The 21,002-nt window shown below is 47.9% G+C and overlaps 2 protein-coding genes across 5 annotated transcripts; one reads left to right on the forward strand and one right to left on the reverse strand.

The window, feature by feature from the left end:
* Nucleotides 1–14,999, forward strand: lrrfip2 (leucine rich repeat (in FLII) interacting protein 2). 4 transcript variants are annotated; one of them, XM_079362415.1, is made up of 27 exons: nucleotides 25–196; nucleotides 1,388–1,549; nucleotides 3,565–3,651; nucleotides 4,680–4,733; nucleotides 5,813–5,872; nucleotides 5,971–6,009; nucleotides 6,512–6,583; nucleotides 6,881–6,928; nucleotides 7,020–7,088; nucleotides 7,192–7,278; nucleotides 7,577–7,627; nucleotides 7,855–7,908; nucleotides 8,013–8,069; nucleotides 9,124–9,195; nucleotides 9,329–9,442; nucleotides 9,792–9,833; nucleotides 9,984–10,115; nucleotides 10,605–10,676; nucleotides 11,563–11,733; nucleotides 11,857–11,949; nucleotides 12,299–12,391; nucleotides 13,185–13,283; nucleotides 13,681–13,813; nucleotides 13,945–14,115; nucleotides 14,198–14,277; nucleotides 14,412–14,516; nucleotides 14,593–14,999. In XM_079362415.1, exons 2-27 carry the CDS (start codon nucleotides 1,460–1,462, stop codon nucleotides 14,701–14,703), a joined length of 2,256 nt encoding a protein of 751 aa, XP_079218541.1. In that variant the 5' UTR covers nucleotides 25–196; nucleotides 1,388–1,459; the 3' UTR covers nucleotides 14,704–14,999. The 4 variants fall into 4 exon arrangements, with proteins under 4 accessions (XP_079218542.1, XP_079218543.1, XP_079218544.1 ...); XM_079362416.1 differs by lacking the exons at nucleotides 4,680–4,733; nucleotides 5,813–5,872; nucleotides 5,971–6,009; ... (7 more) ...; nucleotides 9,124–9,195; nucleotides 9,329–9,442 and having other exon boundaries at nucleotides 1–196; XM_079362417.1 differs by lacking the exons at nucleotides 4,680–4,733; nucleotides 5,813–5,872; nucleotides 5,971–6,009; ... (9 more) ...; nucleotides 12,299–12,391; nucleotides 13,185–13,283 and having other exon boundaries at nucleotides 2–196.
* A 166-nt stretch (nucleotides 15,000–15,165) lies between these two features.
* On the reverse strand, nucleotides 15,166–20,523 carry mlh1 (mutL homolog 1, colon cancer, nonpolyposis type 2 (E. coli)). The gene is made up of 19 exons (XM_079362419.1): nucleotides 20,308–20,523; nucleotides 19,361–19,451; nucleotides 19,163–19,261; nucleotides 19,015–19,088; nucleotides 18,862–18,934; nucleotides 18,485–18,576; nucleotides 18,362–18,404; nucleotides 18,189–18,277; nucleotides 18,009–18,121; nucleotides 17,842–17,935; nucleotides 17,422–17,575; nucleotides 16,819–17,078; nucleotides 16,561–16,691; nucleotides 16,332–16,440; nucleotides 16,192–16,255; nucleotides 15,952–16,116; nucleotides 15,752–15,844; nucleotides 15,572–15,670; nucleotides 15,166–15,485 (listed from the first exon to the last, which is right to left on the reverse strand). Exons 1-19 carry the CDS (start codon nucleotides 20,412–20,414, stop codon nucleotides 15,330–15,332), a joined length of 2,106 nt encoding a protein of 701 aa, XP_079218545.1. The 5' UTR covers nucleotides 20,415–20,523; the 3' UTR covers nucleotides 15,166–15,329.
* Nucleotides 20,524–21,002: the final 479 nt, after the last annotated feature.

Consider the following 21,002-nt stretch of genomic DNA (forward strand, 5'->3'; position numbering starts at 1 on the left):
TCCCTAACATCCGGGTCCTTAGGCTGGGCAGAATTCGGGAGCAGGAGGGCAGAGGAGCCGGAGAGAGGCGGACCGATGACAGCTGTCACCGCGGACTAAAACACCTCCAGCCCCCGACAACAGGCCGGATGGCTCTCCGCTGATCCTCCGGGAGAGAGAGGGCAACGTTCCGGCAGTAACCCGGATTATTTCAAGGGTAAAAGTTTATATTTATTAGAGGAATATCTGAGGGGAGGCTCGATGCCAGTTTGCCCTATGTGAGAGTCAGGCTAGCCCGGGTTAGCTCAGGTTAGCCCGGTTAGCAGCTATCACAGCAAGCTGCCCAGCTAAAGGGGTCAGCTACGCATGATTTTATTCGTGCTTCACTCACCCATCTGTGGAGAGAAGACGAGGACAGCATAGTAAGGTTCGGAGACGCGACGTGAACTTTGAAAGAATCGAAATGTTTCTTAGTTCTTCCAGCTAGCTCAGGCTAACGTTAGCTAACGTCAACGTCAGAGCCGTTAACTAGCTAAGCTAGCAGGGCGGTTCAGAGGCTAACTTTAGCTCCCAGCTAGCTGAGTGAAAGACTGTGCCTGTAAGACAACCAGCAGACATGTAACATGTCAGTGTGTGTGTAACATGTTAGTATGTGTGTAACTTTTTAGTGTCTGTAACATGTAGTGTGTGTGTAACATGTTCAAGGTATGCGGTCAACTCTAAGCTTGACTCAGGGAAGAGGGCGTCCCATGAGCTGCACTTAATCAACTGGGCAATTCTCATGATTGGACATGGGACACAGGTTTGATCACCCTGTAATTGGCCACCTTTGATGAGGGTGTCTAGTGTTAAAAGGCCGACACACTCTGTGACTGATGTGTCCTGTGGTTCATGATTCATAGGAGTCCCTGACTCTTTTCTATGATGGGTCCCTGACCCGTTCTTGTGAGTCCCTGACTCTTTCTTATGGGTCCAAGTCCATGACCTATTCTGTCTATTTATAAGAATAGTTGTTTCTTTTCCCTTTTTATGACTTGTATCTACAAGAATGGTTGTTTCTTATCCTTTCGATAATTTGAGGCCTTGACTATTTATAGTCCAGATAAGTATTGGTTTGTGTGCAGCTGTTGTAAATGTGCTATATAAACTTGATTTGACTTGACTTTGGCTTGAATTCCCAAGATTTTTCCCACATATAAGATTCAGCTCTCAAGCCACTTTCAACATCAAGACAAACCTGTGTATTACCACCCATTGGCACAATGGACAGTTTTCCATCATGTCCCGTGTTTCATGATTCTTCGTCTGTGTGTAACATGTTATTAATTATTATGCATGTGTAACATATTATAATGCGTGTGTAATGTGTTATAGTGTGTGTGTAACGTGTGTTTTCGTCATGTTTCAGGTCTCTACAGTCAGCTGTGTCTTGTGGATATTTCGAGGATTAGTCGTCGCTGGAGGAGCAGCAGCAGTAGAGATGGGGACTCAGGGCTCAGGCAGGAAACGAGCTCCTGTGAAAGATCGATTCTCCGCTGAGGATGAAGCTCTGAGCAGCATTGCCCGAGAGGTCAGGTTATACCACACAAAACACACACTAACACACACAGCGTTTATGGTGTAATGTCACCTCAGAGTTAAAGATGATGTTTTTAATTATGATCTGATTAGAAGCTGAAGGCAAACTGGAATTCGTTTTTTCAGGGCTGTTGTGCTCTAAAAAAGATCAAATGATTTGTCTTTATTTCTTCCTGCGTTTGTCTCTGCAGCGGTTACTCTTCAGTCTCCTACCTCTGGTTTCACGTCTTCATTTTCTTTCTTTTTTTCTGACATCGAACTTCCCTAACAGCTTGTAAAAAATGGCGACTGGCTGACGGCATTTTTGTTCACGATCGTGATATGAACATGCTTCTTCTAAACTCTGAAGAGTTTACTGATGAGGTTGATAAGCGGCCTCTTTGTTTTAGCATGACCCCCCCCCCACTGTGTCAGGGTTGGTGGGGCCTCAGGAGCAGAGCGGACCATGTTACTCAGACAAGAAGGGTTGTTGCAGAGTGTTTTCATTCAGCCTGAAACAGTCTAACTGAACTCCATCAAAACATCACCTGCACCTCTCGTGTTCTCCTCTATTTACATTTTTCATTTTCGATGTTTTGTTATATGTACAAACACACTAAACCTGACTCACACCTGATTCTGTGATGTTCAAGTGTGCAGGTAAAGTTTCTACAGGGTGTGTGTGTGTGTGTGTGTGTGTGTGTGTGTGTGTGTGTGTGTGTGTGTGTGTGCAGGCAGAGTCCGCCAGCTATTTGGAGCAAAGACAGTCCTGTTAACCTGTACCAACACGTCTGGATTATTCTGTGTGTTCGTCAGCAAGCGGCTGTTCCACAGAACACTCGATCGAAAAACTAGTCGAGTGTTTCCTGTTTCACAGATTGAAGCTTTTATTGTGGCAGGAAAGTGTTTCCTGTTTGATAAATTAGAGGCTTTTTTTGTGCGAGGAAAGAGAAATGAGAGTCTTCACGAGGTGAAAGCTTCGTATGTTTGTTCGTATGTTTGTTTGAAGCAGCTCCTGGATGTCTGTAGAGTCACACAGGCCGACCATAGAAACATGACTCATCACGTTCCCCCTACACACACACACACACACACACACACACACCCGCCCACACACACCCAAAGTTCATACTGCTTTATGATCCTGTTTTAGATCTCTGATCATTAATGTGTGTGCGTGTGAATAACATGAAGATAACAGTGAACAGAGCAAGGTGTTAGCTGACACACACACACACACACACACACACACACACACACACACACACACAGAGCTATAGATAGAGCACAGACAGCACACCCTCTATCTCGCTGTCAGACATTTAACAGCTGCAGACGTCACTCAGCTCTCTCTCATTCTGCCTCACTCGATCACTTTCTCTCTCTCTCTCTCTCTCTCTCTCTCTCTCTCTCTGCAGTAACTCAGCTGAACCAAACCTCACACACACTTTTTAAACTTCACACTCACACATGGCCACACGCTGTGCAACATGGAAAAAATACATCACCGGTTATTTCACTTGCAGGATCTCAAAACGTTCTGGATTCTTCTTTTTCGCTTTAAAGTAAAGACGTTTGGGAATAAAGCACACGAAATAAAGAACCTTTTGCCGCAGGTTGCCAAGTGGTTAGTGTAACCGCCACATGTACGGCCCGGGTACAAACCTGACTTGTGGGTCCTCTCTCTCTCCTCTGACTCAGAAGAAAACGCGGAGCCTGCCAGCTCAAAGCACAGAGACACTATTGTCGACAAGAAAGGACGCCCAACTTTCGGAGTTTGGAGACATTTTGGATATTTACAGTCCAACAAAAAGTAACGTGATCTCTTCCTGCTGCACAGGAAGTTGATTCCACGCCGTTCAGCTAAGATCAAGAAACACTGTAGTGAAAACACCAGAGCACTTTGTCTGTGCACTACTTTACCTCACCACACCCGTGTCCCTCCGCCTGCAGCTCTACGATCAGCTGCACAGTAATACACAATCATTATTATAATTCCCTTTTCATGTTTTTATGTGTGTTTGTCAGGCTGAGGCGAGGCTGGCGGCGAAGAGGGCGGCTCGTGCAGAGGCGAGAGATATTCGAATGAGGGAACTGGAGCGACAGCAGAAAGAGGTAAAGAACATCTGCAGATTAAAAATGTCCCCTGCTGAGAGATCAGGCTGCAGGTGTCCGACCCGAGTGTGTGTGTTCACAATAAAAACACGCACACACACAATGCTGCTGCATGTCCACAGATCAAAACACAAACGTCCAGATGTTTCACAGGGTAAAGTGTGATGGTTTAAACCCTCAGTCCAGATGTTTCACAATTTAAAGTGTGATGGTTTAAACCCTCAGTCCAGATGTTTCACAATTTAAAGTGTGATGGTTTAAACCAGTGGTGTCCAAACTTTTTTTCTTGTGGGCCAAAATTGTCGCGTTAGAATCGCTCACGGGCCACAGGGGTTTTTTTGTTTGTTTTCTTTAAATATTGGAAGGAACTTTTTGTATTTTGACCTCTTCAAAAAATTATGTAAATACACAATAACTAATTGCAGTGGGGAAACTGTTGTGTTCTAATTTTTTGGAAAGAATAGTCAGGCTTTTATAGGTCTCCCTCGCTAACATGAAAAAGAAAAAGAACGAAATATGCCATCTGATGAGGCCTGGGGCCAAAATCTTCTGATTCTTTGATTTGAAGTCAAGGGCCACAAACAATCCACTCAAGGGCCACAAATGGCCCAAGGCCGCACTTTGGACACCCCTGGTTTAAACCCTCAGTCCAGATGTTTCACAGGGCAAAGTGTGATGGTTTAAACCCTCAGTCCAGATGTTTCACAGTTTAAAGTGTGATGGTTTAAACCCTCAGTCCAGATGTTTCACAGGGTAAAGTGTGATGGTTTAAACCCTCAGTCCAGATGTTTCACAGGGTAAAGTGTGATGGTTTAAACCCTCAGTCCAGATGTTTCACAGGGTAAAGTGTGATGGTTTAAACCCTCAGTAAGTAAGTACATTTTATTTATATAGCACATTTCACAGGCAGAGGCCACAAAGTGCTTCACAAACAAAAGTCCAGATGTTTCACAGGGTAAAATGTGGTGGTTTTAACCTTCAGTCCAGATGTGTTCCTGAAGTATTTTGTGTTGCTCGCCCTCCTGCAGCTCTCTCTCCACTCTTCCAGCAGCAGGAAGTGGGGTCAGATCCACCAGTGGATGGTAACGAGTCGCACCGCTTGTCACTAACTGTGTGTCACAGCATGGAAGTTAATCACAATGATTTCCGACTGTGTTCAGTCCGATGTACACTGTTCGACATGTTTACAAAATGCGGTTGCCATGGTGATTTCAGACGCTTTCTGTCAGCATGCGCAGTAGGGGTGCAAACGAGTACTCGTTCATGAAATAGCAATCGGTTACAAAGAAGTGCGTCTTCGATTGTTTTGTGGTCCACATTTTTTAAAATATGACGTGAAAAAAAGGACGACAGAAATAAAACTTTGGGTGCAAAAGATGACAAACAAAGCGCTTATGAAGGCTCTGTGCCGAAACGGGTCCGTTGTTATGCTGCTGCTCCGGTCATGCATTCTGAGTTCTAGCTCCCACTCCGGCCGCCGCAACGGGAGACTTTCATTAAGTCATTTCATTGTTTGTGCTCAGAAGCCGATTCCAACGTGCATCTCCACTGTGTTCGATCACAGGAAAAGAAGAACTACAGAACGATTAGTCGAGTACTTGCTTTAACAACGGAACTGCACAGACACAATCAGGAATAAAAGTCCAAAGTCAGGGAGCCACGGGATTTACTGTCACTGTGCAAGTGTGTCCAGTCCTGCATAAAAATGTGCGCTGGTGGCACAGTGGTTCTTTTTCCTGCATGCCCCCCCCCCCCCCCCCCCCCCCCCCCCCCCCCCACAATTCAGAGCCACTGCTTTAAGGGGCTGATGGTCCAATAGCTTGAAGGACGATCTGATGCTTTTAATGTGTGCCGCTCAGTTTACCAATAACAGTAGTGTGTGAAAAACAAGCTGTAGTCGTGTTATGGATTAAAGGCGTGACGATGGTTTGAGGGTTGTGATTGGTTAATGGCATGATGACATGATTAGTTGGCAACGTGTCAGAAGTCAAGCATGGTTTGACTTGTATGGAGGATGACTCAATCATCCTTCTCCTGCGTGTGAAGGATCCTCTACACTCTGTTACTCTCCTCCTGCTCCTCTCCCTCCCCTTAATCCTCCTCCTCCTCCTCCTCATCTTCCTCCTGCTCCTCCTCCTCCTCCTCCTCCTCCTCATCGCAGGCCGACACAGAGAAAGCTCGATCTACTGCTCCTGCTCGTCCCAGCAGTCGCCACCGCCGGGTCTGTACTCTGCCCACATACACAAAAACACGCCGACACTCTTCCCACATTGTGTCTCCTGCACGTTGTATTCTGACTACATGTTTCCATGACAACAGGGTCTGGATGACGATGTCGCGTCAGTCTGCAGTTACAGGGTGCGTTCATTGTGATTTAAACTTCTGCTGTGTCGGGGTTTTTTAAATCATGTTTTTATGATGAGAATGAGATTAGTACCGGTGAGATGTTGAGGATGTTTTCACACCTGGAGGCATCGACCCGCTCCCCACGCCTGACTCTCTTTTCGGTGGTACCCTGACCTGATGACTCACAGCCATGGACCCTCCATAATCCAGCAGTACCCTCGACACGACCCCCCCCCTTCTGAAATCTGCTCTGCTCCTCGCTCGGGTCTCAAAACTGGAAAGTAGGACCAGCTCACATGGCGTTTGTTTACCTTCGCATAAAATAGACGATGTGATGTTTCAGTCCCGCTTGAGGCGTTTCAGTGCAAACACAAAAAAAAACCCAGCAATGAATCACCTCAGTCAGAACAAAGCAAACGAGCTCCAGGTGTGAAAACATCCAAACAGTCTGTCAGAGACGCTTCTCTGCTTCTTCTTGGTTTTATGATTGTTTCTTTTGTTTTGTGTTTTGAAGTCGACCTCGTCAGGGATACGAGACCTCGGCTCCACGAAGAGTCGCTCCACCTCCCGTAGAAAAGACACCTTGGTGTGTTTGTGTGTGTGTGTGCGCGTTAATGTGGACTCGGGTGTTTCAGGTGTGACTGACCCAGTAGAATACCTGACCTTTTTTATTTTAAACTTCTGTTTATGACGAAAATTTATATTTAAAAGAGAATTACAAAAAGGACAAATTCAGAAAGTGGGATTGTGGCCTGATATCAGGTGAGACTTCAGGTGTTTCTTTAAAAACTGAAGTTTGTATCGACGGTTGCTGTGTTAGTGGCACTCACACCTGACAGGTGTTTGATGTTCTGATTCTGCTGACCTCCTGTTCTCTCTTCAGTCTGATGGACTCTCCTCTAGCTCCGCCCTCAAGACCTCGCGCTCCACCGTACGTACCTTTTAGATCACCTGTGTGTTCACCTGTATGTACCTGTGTGATCACCTCTGCATACCCACCCTCTCTTTCTCTCTGTGGTCAGAGCTCAGTTTATGGCGATCTTCACAGACACAAAAAGTCTTCATCATCATCGTCAAAGAAAGACCTGCTGGTCAGTTGATTAATATCAGAGCAATGAGAGACGTTCAGGTGTTTGTTCAGACTGACTGGAGGATCTGTTGTTCATATGGTGATGATGATGTCACGTCCTTCAGACCGGTCTGTACCACGATCAGAGGAACTACAGCAGCCTGACAAAGACCAAACCTCCTCCTCCCTCCACCTCCTCCTACCAGCCTCGGGTCTGTCCTCCTCCACTTCCTCCTTTTTTCTGCTCTGTGTGCGTGCGACGAGGCTTTAAGGAGCGAGCGCGTCACAACAGTTACACTCCTGATTATCTAAATCATTTTTAAGCTGTAAAATCTTCTCCTGCTGTCAAATACTCACAGTTTGCTCTCAGAATCCTTAACACACACACACACACACACACACACACACACACACACACACACACACACACACACACACACACATAACCCTGTCTCCACTTTTTCCACTCTCTCCTCGTTTTCTTGATATTTCCTCTTTTCTCTCTGACAGACTTCCTCCACCTCCTCGGCTGTAACAGGCCTGACTCGCAGCTACAGCACGGTCAGCGTGTGTGTGTGTGTGTGTGTGTGTTCGTGTGTCTGATAGACGCTCACTGTCGGAGTTAATATGAAGCTACTTCACAATCAGCGCTTCAGTCAGATTATCAGACACAATTAAGGACATACATATACAGTATATGTGTGCTGTATGTACCTTTAAATGGTCATGGTGCGTTTAAGGACCTTTAAACTGACGTGTTTTTCTGAGTTATCTCCATGTGTCTTCAGGCTTCTGTGTATGATGATGCCGCTGTGTGCGGCTCGGGCTACAGTTCCAAAGCTGTAAGTGTGTGTGTGTGTGTGTTTGAGTTGGACAGTTTTCAGCAGCCCAGTGTGTCTCCTGACATTTGTATATAACACCCCCCCCCCCCCCCCCCCCCCCCCAGCCCTCTGAATACAGCTGGTACTCCTCTGCAGCTAGCTCCACCCGCAGCAGCCCCGTGGTGAGCTCCACCCTGCAGCATGTCACACACAACCGAAAGGCTTCCTTCATTTTTTTACAACTATCATCCTCCTCCCTCCCTCCCTCAGCATCACCCTCCTCCCTCCCTCAGCATCACCCTCCTCCCTCCCTCAGCATCACCCTCCTCCCTCCCTCCCTCAGCATCACCCTCCTCCCTCCCTCAGCATCACCCTCCTCCCTCCCTCAGCATCACCCTCCTCGCTCAGCATCACCCTCCTCCCTCCCTCAGCATCACCCTCCTCCCTCCCTCCCTCAGCATCACCCTCCTCCCTCCCTCAGCATCACCCTCCTCCCTCCCTCCCTCAGCATCACCCTCCTCCCTACCTCCCTCGCTCAGCATCACCCTCCTCCCTCCCTCCCTCAGCATCACCCTCCTACCTCCCTCGCTCAGCATCACCCTCCTCCCTCCCTCCCTCAGCATCACCCTCCTCCCTCCCTCACACAGCATCACCCTCCTCCCTCCCTCAGCATCACCCTCCTCCCTACCTCCCTCCCTCAGCATCACCCTCCTCCCTACCTCCCTCCCTCAGCATCACCCTCCTCCCTCCCTCACACAGCATCACCCTCCTCCCTCCCTCCCTCCCTCCCTCAGCATCACCCTCCTCCCTCCCTCGCTCAGCATCACCCTCCTCCCTCCCTCAGCATCACCCTCCTCCCTCCCTCCCTCCCTCAGCATCACCCTCCTCCCTCCCTCCCTCCCTCAGCATCACCCTCCTCCCTCAGCACCAGTCCACTATACGATGCTTTAATTACAGTTTTTGCTTTCACTTCACTAATTTTTGTAGTTTGACTCTAAATCTATCAAATCTACTGATGTTTCACATCAGCTCACTGCAGCTTCACATGGAAGTTTAGCAAGAGGCTGGCTGGAAGAATCCTGAGTAAAATGGAAAAATCCTCTGCAGCTCACGCCAAGCAGCCCGGAAGTTAGAGGAGTTTTTAGTGTGACTTCATCACAAGACAATGTCCCATAATCTCATGCAAACTGTGTGTGTGTGTCCGTGTGTGTGTGTCCCCGTGTGTGTGTCCTTCAGTCCTCCTCTGACGACGACACAGTGAGCAGTGTGTCTCTGGAGCGAGGCAGCAGAGGTCGCAGAGACAGCGTGGTGAGCTGCAAACGTCAGATAATCACGTCATTACCCGTCAAACTGTGACATCATCACATCCATTCCTCGTTAATTATAACACTCTCACCCCTTCCTCCCCTCCTCCTCCCCCCTCCTCCTCCTCCTCCTCCAGTCGTCTGACTTCTCTGACATCAGTGAGTCAGCTGCTGATTATTTCAGTCGCTCTAACAGACGGGGCAGCGTCGTGTCGGACCTCGATGACCTGATGGTCCCTGACCTCGACGCAGTGAGTCAGGGATGAAGGTTTATTAACTGTGATGGTTTATTCACTGTGATGAAGGTTTATTAACTGGGATGAAGGTTTAATAACTGTGATAATTAAACATTAATACGAGGTGCATGGTTTGAAATAAACGGATCCCACAGTCTGTGTGTTGATTGGTTCTTTATTAACGAGCGTGTCAGCCTGGTGTGCAGCAGCATGGACTGATGCAGGTTTTTGATCTGTGAACATGCAGCATTGACCCCAAACTGAAATGACCTGAACGTGTGACTCACAGGAAGCGGCTCGCAGCATGACAGCACGGTCTGATACTTTCTAACATCTAACTTTGAGTGTGTTTTGTTTCTTTCAGCTGGACGACAAATGTGATAAACAGTATTCAGACTTCAGCCGGGTGAGCGCACTGACATGTACACCGTCACGTTCTTCATCTTTTAATAACACATTCAAAACAGTGATGATTTAACCACAGAGCAAACATGCTACATGTGACATCACTTCCTGCTGGAGGTTTAGTTTTTCTCTCTCTCTCTCTCTCCTCCAGCCGTCGTCTCGCTGTGCGACGCCTGGCCTCTCAGCAGCCACTCTGGCGTCTCTTGGCGGCACGTCGTCACGTCGCGGCAGCACGGACACGGGCAGCATCTACGACCCCGACACCAGCCTGAGTGAGCTGAGGGTGAGAACGCGCATTCATCCACGTTTATTTAATCTAATCGTATTACGATCAGTATCGGTACTCTGAAGAACACACTGATCTCCACAACGGTCCTGAAGTCCTGTTTGCACCTTTCCATCTAGTCGCTCTCCTGATCCAAACAGGTCCTGATGTCCGGTTCTTACCAACTCCCAGTAGTAGTTTCCCTCGAATGCACAAAGGTCCAGGAGTCCTGTTCTTACCCAGCCAGAAACGTTTTTTTTTTTAAAAATATCAGATGCAACCAAATGGCAAAAATAAAAATCTGAACCACATTTTCTGTCTGAACAGCTCAAGGTTACGATGCTTCCCTTTACATTTGAATGTCTGTTTCCTACTGCTTAAACCTTTTATGTTTTTTTTTTTTTGGGGGGGGAGGGGGGTGTCATGTGTCTATGATGGCAGCTCGGGTGCTCTGTAACTCTCCTTGATAACCCCCCCCCCCCCCCTCCCCCCCACTGTGCTCTGCAGGACATCTATGAGCTAAAGGACCAGATTCAGGATGTAGAGGGGCGCTACATGCAGGGGCTCAAAGAGCTGAAGGTAGAGGGGCTCCCAGCATGCTCTGCTTCTTCCTGTACTGTTTAGCGTCACTAACCCTGCGTTCGTCCTCATCCCCCACACTCTCACCTCTCCCGACTGTACCTGTCTCTGTCGCTGCCTGCTCCTGGTTCATGATCCCTCACGCTTCCTGATGTGATGCAGCTCAAAAAATACTCCCACAATGCAACCTGGGTTCAAAGTTATCATGAGCACATTGAGTGGCTCCCCCTGCTGGCGGATAACAAAGTGACTATTTAAAGGATACTGGGATTGATTGTAGTTTCAGTTTACTAACCTGAGTGGTTTTTCCCCACTAAACTGGTTAGTTTGTTACTAACTGACCAGTTAGTTTGTCACTAACTGACTGGGTTAGTGACCAACTAACCGACCGGTTTAGTGACCAACTAACCGACCGGTTAGTTTTTTCACTAACCGACCGGTTAGTCTCTCACCAACCCGGTCGGTTAGTTGGTCACTAACCCGGTCGGTTAGTTGGTCACCAAACCGGTCGGTTAGTTGGTCACTAACCCGGTTGGTTAGTTGGTCACTAAACCGGTCAGTTAGTTTGTGACTAAACCGGTTGTTTAGTTTGTCTCTAACCCAGTTGGTTAGTTTTTCCACTAACCTGGTGGGTTAGTTTGTGACTAACCTGGTCGGTTAGTTCGTCACTAACCCGGTCGGTTAGTTCGTCACTAACCCGGTTCGGTTTAAATAGACTGTCACACTCTGATCACTATCCCTGTCACCATGCCAACATGTCAGATGTTTGTCACTGTTTTGACCTCACTAATCTGGATTTTGCCTTTAAGAAGGGCATGGGTTTGGCCTAAAGCGTTAAAGTGTGAATAAGCAACTGGTGAGCTGAGCTGTGACTCCGCCCCCTCAGGAGTCCCTGGTGGAGGTGGAAGAGAAATATAAGAAAGCGATGGTGTCCAACGCTCAGCTGGACAACGACAAAGGAAACCTAATCTACCAGGTGGACACGTTAAAGGATGTCATCGAGGAGATGGAGGAGACGACGGCGGAGATGAAGAGAGAGCTGGAGGAAAAAACCAAGGTGAGGAACGCACCTGTTCATACAGGACAACTCCTTATGTGCATGTCAAACATGTACAGAGTTAACACCATCAGAGATACAGACACTCTTTATATAAATATACTCATTTAAAATGTGTTTCAGGAGCTGGAGCGGCAGAAGCACACCTGTTCAGTTCTGCAGCACAAACAGGAAGAACTGAAGGAGGGGATCAGACAGAGAGACGAGCTCATAGAGGTGATCACATGACCTCATCACACGTCTGTTCACATCTGTACAGGGGTCAGTGCTGTGCGCAGGCTGCAGGGGGCGCTCTGCTCCACAAGAACCTGCAGAGGATTGAGTGACAGCTGTAGGGCCCCTCCCCCTCCCTCGTTCTGTCTCTGACCTCGTCGAGTCCTTCACCTGCTTCACCTGTTGGTTTTTGCTTCATTTTCTCTTCTTCTGTCTGTGTGCTTTTCTTCCTCCTGTGTCTTCCTCTTCATGGTGTCACCTGTCTCCTCGTCTTCATGGTGTCACCTGCCTCCTCCTCTTCATGGTGTCACTTGACTCCTCCTCCTCTTCATCATGTCACCTGTGGCACCAGGAGAACCAGAGGCTGCAGGCTCAGGTAGACGCCCTCAGCAGGGAGACGTTCGACCTGCAGGAGACCATAAACTGGAAGGACAAAAAGATCGGGGTAACTCATGCTGTTTCTGCATGATGGACACCTATAGGCTTTAACACACCTGGACCTGTCCACACCTGGACCCGTCCCCGTGCAGTGTGTGTGTCTGCATGCTGTGTAAGCAGAGCTAACACTTAGTGCTAAGCCTGTAAAATAAGATAATTATATCAAATATCATGTATGTAAAGATGTGACAACATGCATGCTCACCTGGGAAGGAAGTCGTCGACGAGTGACGAACAAGTTGAGGCTAAACAGATGAATCAGCGTTCAATTAGAGGACAGTCAGTCCTCACTCATTAACCTTTCCTCATCACACCTGCTGTGCTGTCAGCATGTTCACCTGTGTGTGTGTGTGTGTGTGTGTGTGTGTGTGTGTGTGTGTGTGTGTGTGTGTGGAACTGTTGCATGCCTTTTTTTTTTTTTACTTGTGCTCCTCTTTTATCTGTCCTGTGTCCTTCTTTCCTCTCCTCCCTGTCTCGTCTCCTCTCCCTGTCCTTTCCTCTCTCCTCTTCCCTTGGTCACATGTTCTCATCCTGTTCCCCACATTGCCTCCTTCTACCCTGCTTCCTCGTCACCTTCTCCTCTCCCTTCCCGCTTCATCTCCCCTGGTCTCCTCCTTCTGTTCTCTCCTCGCCTCTTCCCTGGTCCCTTCGTCTCCTCCGTCTCTCCTCTCCTGTCCCCTCCTCCTCTCCCCTGGTCCCCTCCTTCTCTCCTCTTCCCTGGTCCCTTCGGTCCTTCTCTCCTCTCCTCTGGTCCCTTCGTTCCTTGTCTCCTCCTTCTCTCCTCTGGTCCCCCCCCCCAGGCTTTAGAGAGACAGAAAGAGTACTTTGATTGCATTAGGAGTGAGAGAGACGAGCTCCGAGACGAGCTCTCTGACATCAAAGTGAAGCTGAAGACGGAGGTGAGTCTTCGTCACGCTGAGAGGAGCTTCATTCAGATTACATTTTTTAAAATTTTCTATCACGTTGTAAGACCTTGCATACTGTTACCATGGCAACAGTGTTATAGGTATTATTAGTGGTAACCAGTCGAGTGTCGGGGAGACGTTTCCGTGGCAACTGGTGATGGTAAACGCAGGGTAACTGTTTCTATAACGAAGTCACACAACGTCCTCGTTCACTTCATGAGCGCCACGCTGAGGAGTCATGACCTCAGAGCGCTGAGTTTTATATCTGTAAAGACGAGAGAGAACGAATCATTCATCACTTCATTATCTATTCAAACGTCGTCCACCTGTCGAACAGGTGTGATGAGCAGCCAGCATCACACTAACTCTCCCCTCTCTCTCGCCCCTGTAGAAACACGGACTCGTCATTATCCCAGATGGGACTCCGAATGGAGACGTGGATCTGGAGTGTCCGTCCTCAGGTATAACGGTGGTCTCTCAGGAGGCCGCCCAGGTGCTCGAGTCTGCAGGCGAGGGTCCTTTAGGTGAGTCCAGGTGACAAAGACGAACCCGTCTGACCGGCTCTTTGTCAAGGATCGACTGCTCCTGTCTTTAATATTTATTTCCCATATAAACAACCTACATATATATAATATAAAATGTCGCGTTGTCTCAGACGTGCGGCTTCGTAAACTGGCGGAGGAGAAAGACGAGCTGCTGTCTCAGATCAGGAAGTTGAAGAATCAGCTGGAGGATGAGAGACAGAAACAGTCGAAGACAGACGGTGCGTTCACTGACGGGGAGAGAGTGGAGAACGGTACAGACCTGCACTACATCGAGATGCAAAGTGAGTTTTACGCTCGTCCGTCAGCGCACACGCACTCTGTGAAGGTGACACAGTTTGAATCTCACTCTCCTCTCGCCTGCAGGAGACGCTAACAGACAGATCAGCGAGTACAAATTCAAACTCTCTAAAGCAGAACAGGAAATGGGTACGATGGAACAAAACGTGAGTAACTAATTTACACGTTTACTTTTTTTTTCTTTTTCCTTCCACTGCAAAAAATGTGGAGGGGTCTCCTGAGTATGATTTCAGGGGCCGACGCGTTCAGTGGTTTTTATTTTATTTATTTATTTTTTCAGATTAACAGACTTGAAGGTCAGGTGAGTCGTTACAAAGCCGCTGCAGACAATTCGGAGCGAGTCGAGGACGAACTGAAGGTCGAGAAACGGAAACTACAGAGAGAGGTAAGTGTTTACATTCATACACAAACAAATGTGAAAAACTCCAAGTGTTTAATGACGTGTGTGTGTGTGTGTGCAGCTGCGTACGGCTCTGGACAAGGTGGAGGAAATGGAGATGACCAATAACCACCTGGTGAAGCGTTTGGAGAAGATGAAGGCGAACAGGAACGCTCTTCTGTCTCAGCAGTGAGCGGCGTCTTGGTCACCATGAAGCCTTTAAAAAAATCACCTCTGACTGCCAAACTGCGTCTGCAGCACACTTCCTCTGAGCGGAAACACTCGGACATTAGTAGCTAACCTCTAAAAGTAGCACAGAAGAAGAACACGCGCGTGTGTTCAGGACGTGTAAAGATCTTTTTCTTTGGGAGAAAGTGGCGAGGACATTTCACTACGTAATCTGTCATGTTTGATTCTCTGCTCGGGGGCGGGGCTTTGTTGTTTTATTTTGATAAGTTGCATGAATGAGTAAAAGCTTTTAAAGCGTGACGGCTGCTCCGCTCTTTTCCTGCGTCCTCACAGTGAAGTGCCTTTTCACACCACGAGATCTTTCACAGGTACAGAGGATCCGAAACACAGGCTGATGATTCTCTGAAAGGTTTCAAATATTTAAAAAGATTTCTCCTAAATAAAGTGTGATTTACAGACGACTCGCTTTTTTGACTTCCAGCACGTTTTATTGACTTCCTGTGAACGAGCAGGATAATCACAAAGACAACGTGATGATCGTTCCTTTTTTTACAGAGAAGTCTTTGAACGCATCAATTCTTGTTTTTATTTCAAAGTGAAAAAAACGACCACGAGCTGACGACAGAACGTTCAGCATCTCTCGAACACTTTGTAGAGATCCGGTAAGTTTGCGATCTGCAGCACGCTGCCGTCCTCGCTGAAACTCTTCGGAGGACTGAAGAGACTCCGAAGAGCTTTGAAGATGACGTGTTCGACTTTCCAACGCCACGAGTTCCCCTCCGACTCCTGAAACACACACACGCGCGCACACGCGCGCACACGTTAGCCCCGTTAGATAATCTTGAAGACGTGACGTTTGATCGTCTTCTCACCGACTCGTCGTGAAGGAGGAACCGTTTCCTGATGGAGTAAAACGAGCTGCACTCTTTGCTGAAGTCTCTGAAACACTCCTTCTCATCGTCCCAGTTCACCTGCACACACACAAACGCACACACGGGTCAGGGTCCGTTGGCGTGTTCGGACGGTTCACACGGGCGCTGCAGGAGGATCACCTCTGTGGCGAGTCTCAGGATGAACATGGGCAGACCCTCCATCAGCGGGGAGAAGTTATCGAGCAGCAACGGCAGACCGGTCAGATTCCCTTCCTGCACGGGAACAAACAAACACCACGGACTTGTGTTACGTCTCTAAATGCAGCACGCCGCCTGGCGACGACAAGCCGGAACCTGAGTCCAGATGAGAGACTGCTCACCTGGTCGATCTCCATGGAGAAATAGTCCTCGAGCATCTCGGTCTTTTTCCTCAGGAAGTCGACGATGTACTGAGCGAGGCCTTCTTTGGGACCGTCGTCCTCGGTCCAGCCGCTCTCCTCCGAGTCCAACGCCAACAAGGCCAGCTCGTAAAGGGGGGCGGGGCTCTGCGGCAGAACAGAAATCCATTTTTACGTATGGTTCTTTGAACGGCACCGGCGTGAGTCTGATTCTTTTCTTACCGACAGTCGGAGCACGCCGAAGTTCCCAAAGTCGTAGATGAGAATCTGATAGAACAGTTCCTGACTGAGACAGAACCACCACACGGGTGAGACACAGAACCAGAACCAGTCATCACAGGCAGGTGTTGTGGAGAGCTCACCTGAGTCTGGTGGTGTTCAGCAGGTACAGTTTGGTCTGATGTTGAATCAGAGTCCACTGAGGATCAACGCAGCCCACGAACGAGTGATTCTGCAGGACGTCCTGAAGACCTGCAAACGCAAACAACTCATCTGACGTCCCCGATACTGAAGGTCAGTTCAAGACCAGGTACACCAGGGACCCAGCCACGAACCAGGACCGGGGTCCAGCACCTGTGTGTGTGTGTGTACCTGTGTGTGTGTTCTCTTTGATCTCTTCTCGAAGGTCTTTGATGCTGTTCAGTTTGATGACTCGTCTCTTCAGGGAGGCGGCTGGAAGCTCCTCCTCTTCCTCCTCGTGCCGCTCCTTCCTGGATCGCTTCCTGTCCAACGTACGTACACACACACACAAACACACACACACACACACACACACACACACAGGACGTGTGGTTACAGAAACCTGCACACACTAATAGATTATCACAAATACACAGATATTTGTATCACCTGGGACCTTCGGTTTCTTCTGTCTCCTTCAGCTCCTCGTGTTCAGTCAGAGCCTCCATCAATGTGACATCATCATCCATCTCACCATCAGAGCCAGTCTGAGCCCGTTTAGAATCCGGTTTGGGATCAGGACGGAGGAAGGCATCGAGTTTCTGGGAGCGGCAGTCGGTCCGGATCATCTGATGAGCGTAAACTTTCTCGGAAGACTCGGAGCGGGAAGAAGGATTCACCTCAACACCTGAGGGACCAGGTAACAACGTCTATACACACACACACACACACACACACACACACACACACACACACACACACACACACACACACACACACACACACACACACACACACACACACACACACACACACACACACGAGCTGTGAAATGATTAAAATATAATCGCTTGTTTGAAATTCCATTATTTCACGTTTATAAATAAAACATGTTAGGCTTTTATTTTGAGTACTTCCCTTGCTTCATGCTTTTATTTTGAAATAAAGTAAGGCCCTTCTGGTAGATGATAGTTAAGCAGAGAGACTCTGAGGACGACTCTCTACGGTGAGCCTGAAGGGACAAAACAGCATGAACGCCACACGGCGTCTCACCTGTGTGAAAAAGGTGCGGGAGGCGTTGGAGCCGAGCAGTTTGCTCTCCACGTGTTTCTGGATGCACTCGATGACGGCGTCTTCGTGCAGGAAGTGGACCTCGTGTTTGGTGGGGTGAACGTTGACGTCGACGTTCTGAGGAGCGATGTCCAAACTGAGGAATGAAACGGTCGATCAGACAAACAGACGACGAATAGAAGATCGATGCTTCCACACGCCGAAGGTCACGAGCGAGCAAAACGATAAAAGAAGAAATACAATCAGCAACTGGGAGGCGGATTGAAGCGGCGGACGTCAAAAGGTTTGACTGCCTACTATTCATCTGTCCACAAGGGGGCGTCCTTGTGTGGGAAACAGCTGGCTCTGCTCAGCCTGCGACCCCGGGAAAACGCCACGGAGGATGTGAACAGGTGACCTCACCTGAGGTAAAGGAAGGGATGCGTGTTCTTTGGGAGGTAAGCGGCGTAAACCGTCTCCATAGATTTCTTTAAGGCACTCGACTCCACCAGACGATCTGAGGACGCACAGAAGAGTAAAGTCAGCTAAGACGACCCACGGACGCCGGCGAGGATCTCTGCGGGACTCACGGTTGATGAAGAGGATCAGGATGCATTTCTTCACCGAGTAGTTTGCGTTGGAGATGAATCCTTTTAACTCCACGTTCAGTTTTTGATCCCGAAAGCCGACCTCGATCAGCTCCCTGTGAGGAGCGAACACATCAGCTCATTCATTCATCCATCGTTGTCGTCGTCGTCGGGCTGATTTACCTGCTCACAGCGTTTCCGTAGACTGCTCGGATGTTGTCGACGACCGTGGCGTTCGGCTGAGTCCTCACATCGGCTGCCGTTTCTCCGTGCTGAAAAAAAAACAAAAACACGTTTTCTCTTAAAAACATCCTGAAGAGACGAAACGACACAAACTCCAGCGAAGCCTGTCTCACCTTTTTGACAGAAAAGCTCTTCCCTGAGTTGTGAATGGCGTACCTGAAATGATCAAAGTGAACATCATCAAAAAACAACAGAGACGGTCATCAAAAACAAACCAACAAACAAAGATGGCCGACCTGCTGACCACGTCGACGATCCTCGAGTATTCATCAGCAGCACTTTTTAAAGCTTTCCTCCTCGTCGACACGTTGAAGAACAAATCCTCCACCTGAGACGCAGACGCAGACTTCAAACTGAGGTAAATAAAGTCACGAGGACCTAACGAGGCCCGTGGCGTGCAGGCGATAACGTTTAAAGTTCCAATAGGATCTAAAACTCTTTAACGTCGTCCTTCGTTTTTATTAATTTTACTCGTACTTCATCATTGACTGCTGTTCTTATGGCGTTGTAACGATGCTTTGGCGATATCGTTTATTTAACATTCAGGGCAATAAAGCTTTGTAAATTAGAAAATAGGTAAATTGGGAGAGAGACTGTGTGTCCTTGAACTCACCAGTATCTGTGTTCCCTGGTTTCCTGCACAGGGTTTTGGCGCTCCTTTCAGTTTACCATCACTGTAGCTCGCTCTGCGTGGACACAGAAGTGTTATTGTTGTTGTTGTTGTTGTTGTTTCAACTTGTCTCAGAGGAGTAAATCATTAGCTCACCTGTAGGCGCACTTAGCCTCAGCTGTTTTGGTCGTTATGGTAACATGTGCAACATGGCTGATACTAGAGAGGGCCTGAAAAATTAAACCAGTTAGTGTGATAAAAACAAACAAAAAACCATGAACTGCACTGGGATCGTGGCGCTCACCTCTCCTCGGAATCCGTACGTGGAAATCTGTGACAGGTCGTCAAACGTCTGCAGTTTGCTCGTCGTAAATCTCTCACACACGATCTCCAGATCTTCTTTCTGCCCCCCCGAAACAAACAAATAACACTGTTAAAAACCAGCTCCCCCCCTCTCTGTGACCGGCAGGGGGCAGAGTGGAGCACTCCTCTGTGATCCTACCCTGATCCCGGTCCCGTTGTCCTGAATCTGGAGAAGCTTCAGTCCACCTTCCTTCACTGTCACCTGGATGTTCGTTGACTTTGCATCCAAGCTGAAAACATTAAAAACAGAAAAATCACCTTTATGTTGTTTAAAACAGAGGTCACTAATGAACAGACCACGGTCCTCTTCGACCAGTGGTGTCCAAACTTTTTTTCTTGTGGGCCAAAATTGTCACGTTAGAATCGCTCACGGGCCACAGGGTTTTTTTGTTTGTTTTTTTTAAATATTGGAAGGAACTTTTTGTATTTTGACCTCTTCAAAAAATTATGTAAATACAGAATAACTAATTGCAGTGGGAAACTGTTGTGTTCTAATTTTTTGGAAAGAATAGTCAGGCTTTTATATGTAACTGTAACCCTGCTAACATGAAAAAGAAAAAAAGAATGAAATATGCCATCTGATGAGGCCTGGGGCCAAAATCTTCTGATTCTTCGATTTGAAGTCAAGGGCCACAAAAAATTCACTCAAGGGCCACAAATGGCCCCCGGGCCACACTTTGGACACCCCTGTCTTAGAGGCTTCCTGAGATCCCAACTTGAATGCACCCAGATCAGTGTCAACATGAGGAGATGAAGTTCTGCAGAGGTTGGACCTGTTATCATCCTGTCAAAGCTGCTGCATGAGAGAAACCAGAGACCTGAGCTCTCCGTGTCTCTGAGGTCGTCAGCTGATGGACACATTTAGAAGAGATGGTGGTTTATAGAAGCTGCAGCCTTACAGTTTATGGTGGACGTCACTTTAAAACTCTTATTAACCTCTACTTTGGTCACGTGACTCACAGCTACGATATGCATGACTTCCTATCGCGCCTCTTCTATTTAAATCACCCTAACAGCAGGTTTAACTACATAAGGTGTGATTCTGTGGTCTTTGCAGTTTATTATTATATTTATATTTTTCTGTACCAGTTCTCGATCAGTTCTTTGACTCCATTGGCCGGACGCTGGATCACTTCTCCTGCAGCGATGCGGTTCACGACAGTCTCATCGAGCCTCCGGATAACTCCCGCCATGTCTCAGGTGTCTCAGGTGAAAGGTGTGCATACAGAAGGTGTGAAAGTTCTGCTGGGTCCGGGGCATCACTGCTCACCGAACAAGCATGGCGCCATGATATCACCAAAGCTGAGAAAACAAGAGGAGGTCTCACTCTCCTCTAAATATCGGATCAGGATATTCTTCACGTCATTGGCTGAACAACCAGTGAGCGCTGATGTTAAACTGCTTCCCGTTCGTCTAACTAACGAACTAACTAACATAACAATCCTCAACCAATAACTATCGAAGTTTACTGTAATTAAATGGCTGCTGATGAAACGACCTCACAGTATGGGTTATGATCCAGACCCATACGCCTCGCTCTTCATACACGATCTTTGATGTTTCAGCGCGGGACTGTTTCCGTCGTCTAGGAGACGTCATTAAAGTCTTCTTCTCTGGTCAATATTTTGGTAGCTTGTAGGTGACACGAAGCATTGTTTTAATTCATGATAATTATTGTGTGCAAACTAAAAATTCTCATTAAAGGACGACGAAAGAGTCCAGCTGGGACCTGTACATTTATACACACACATACATGTAAATAAACACAAATATACAAACTC

The sequence above is a fragment of the Symphodus melops genome (genome assembly GCF_947650265.1).
Source record: "Symphodus melops genome assembly, chromosome: 15".
Classification (NCBI taxonomy): domain Eukaryota; kingdom Metazoa; phylum Chordata; class Actinopteri; order Labriformes; family Labridae; genus Symphodus; species Symphodus melops.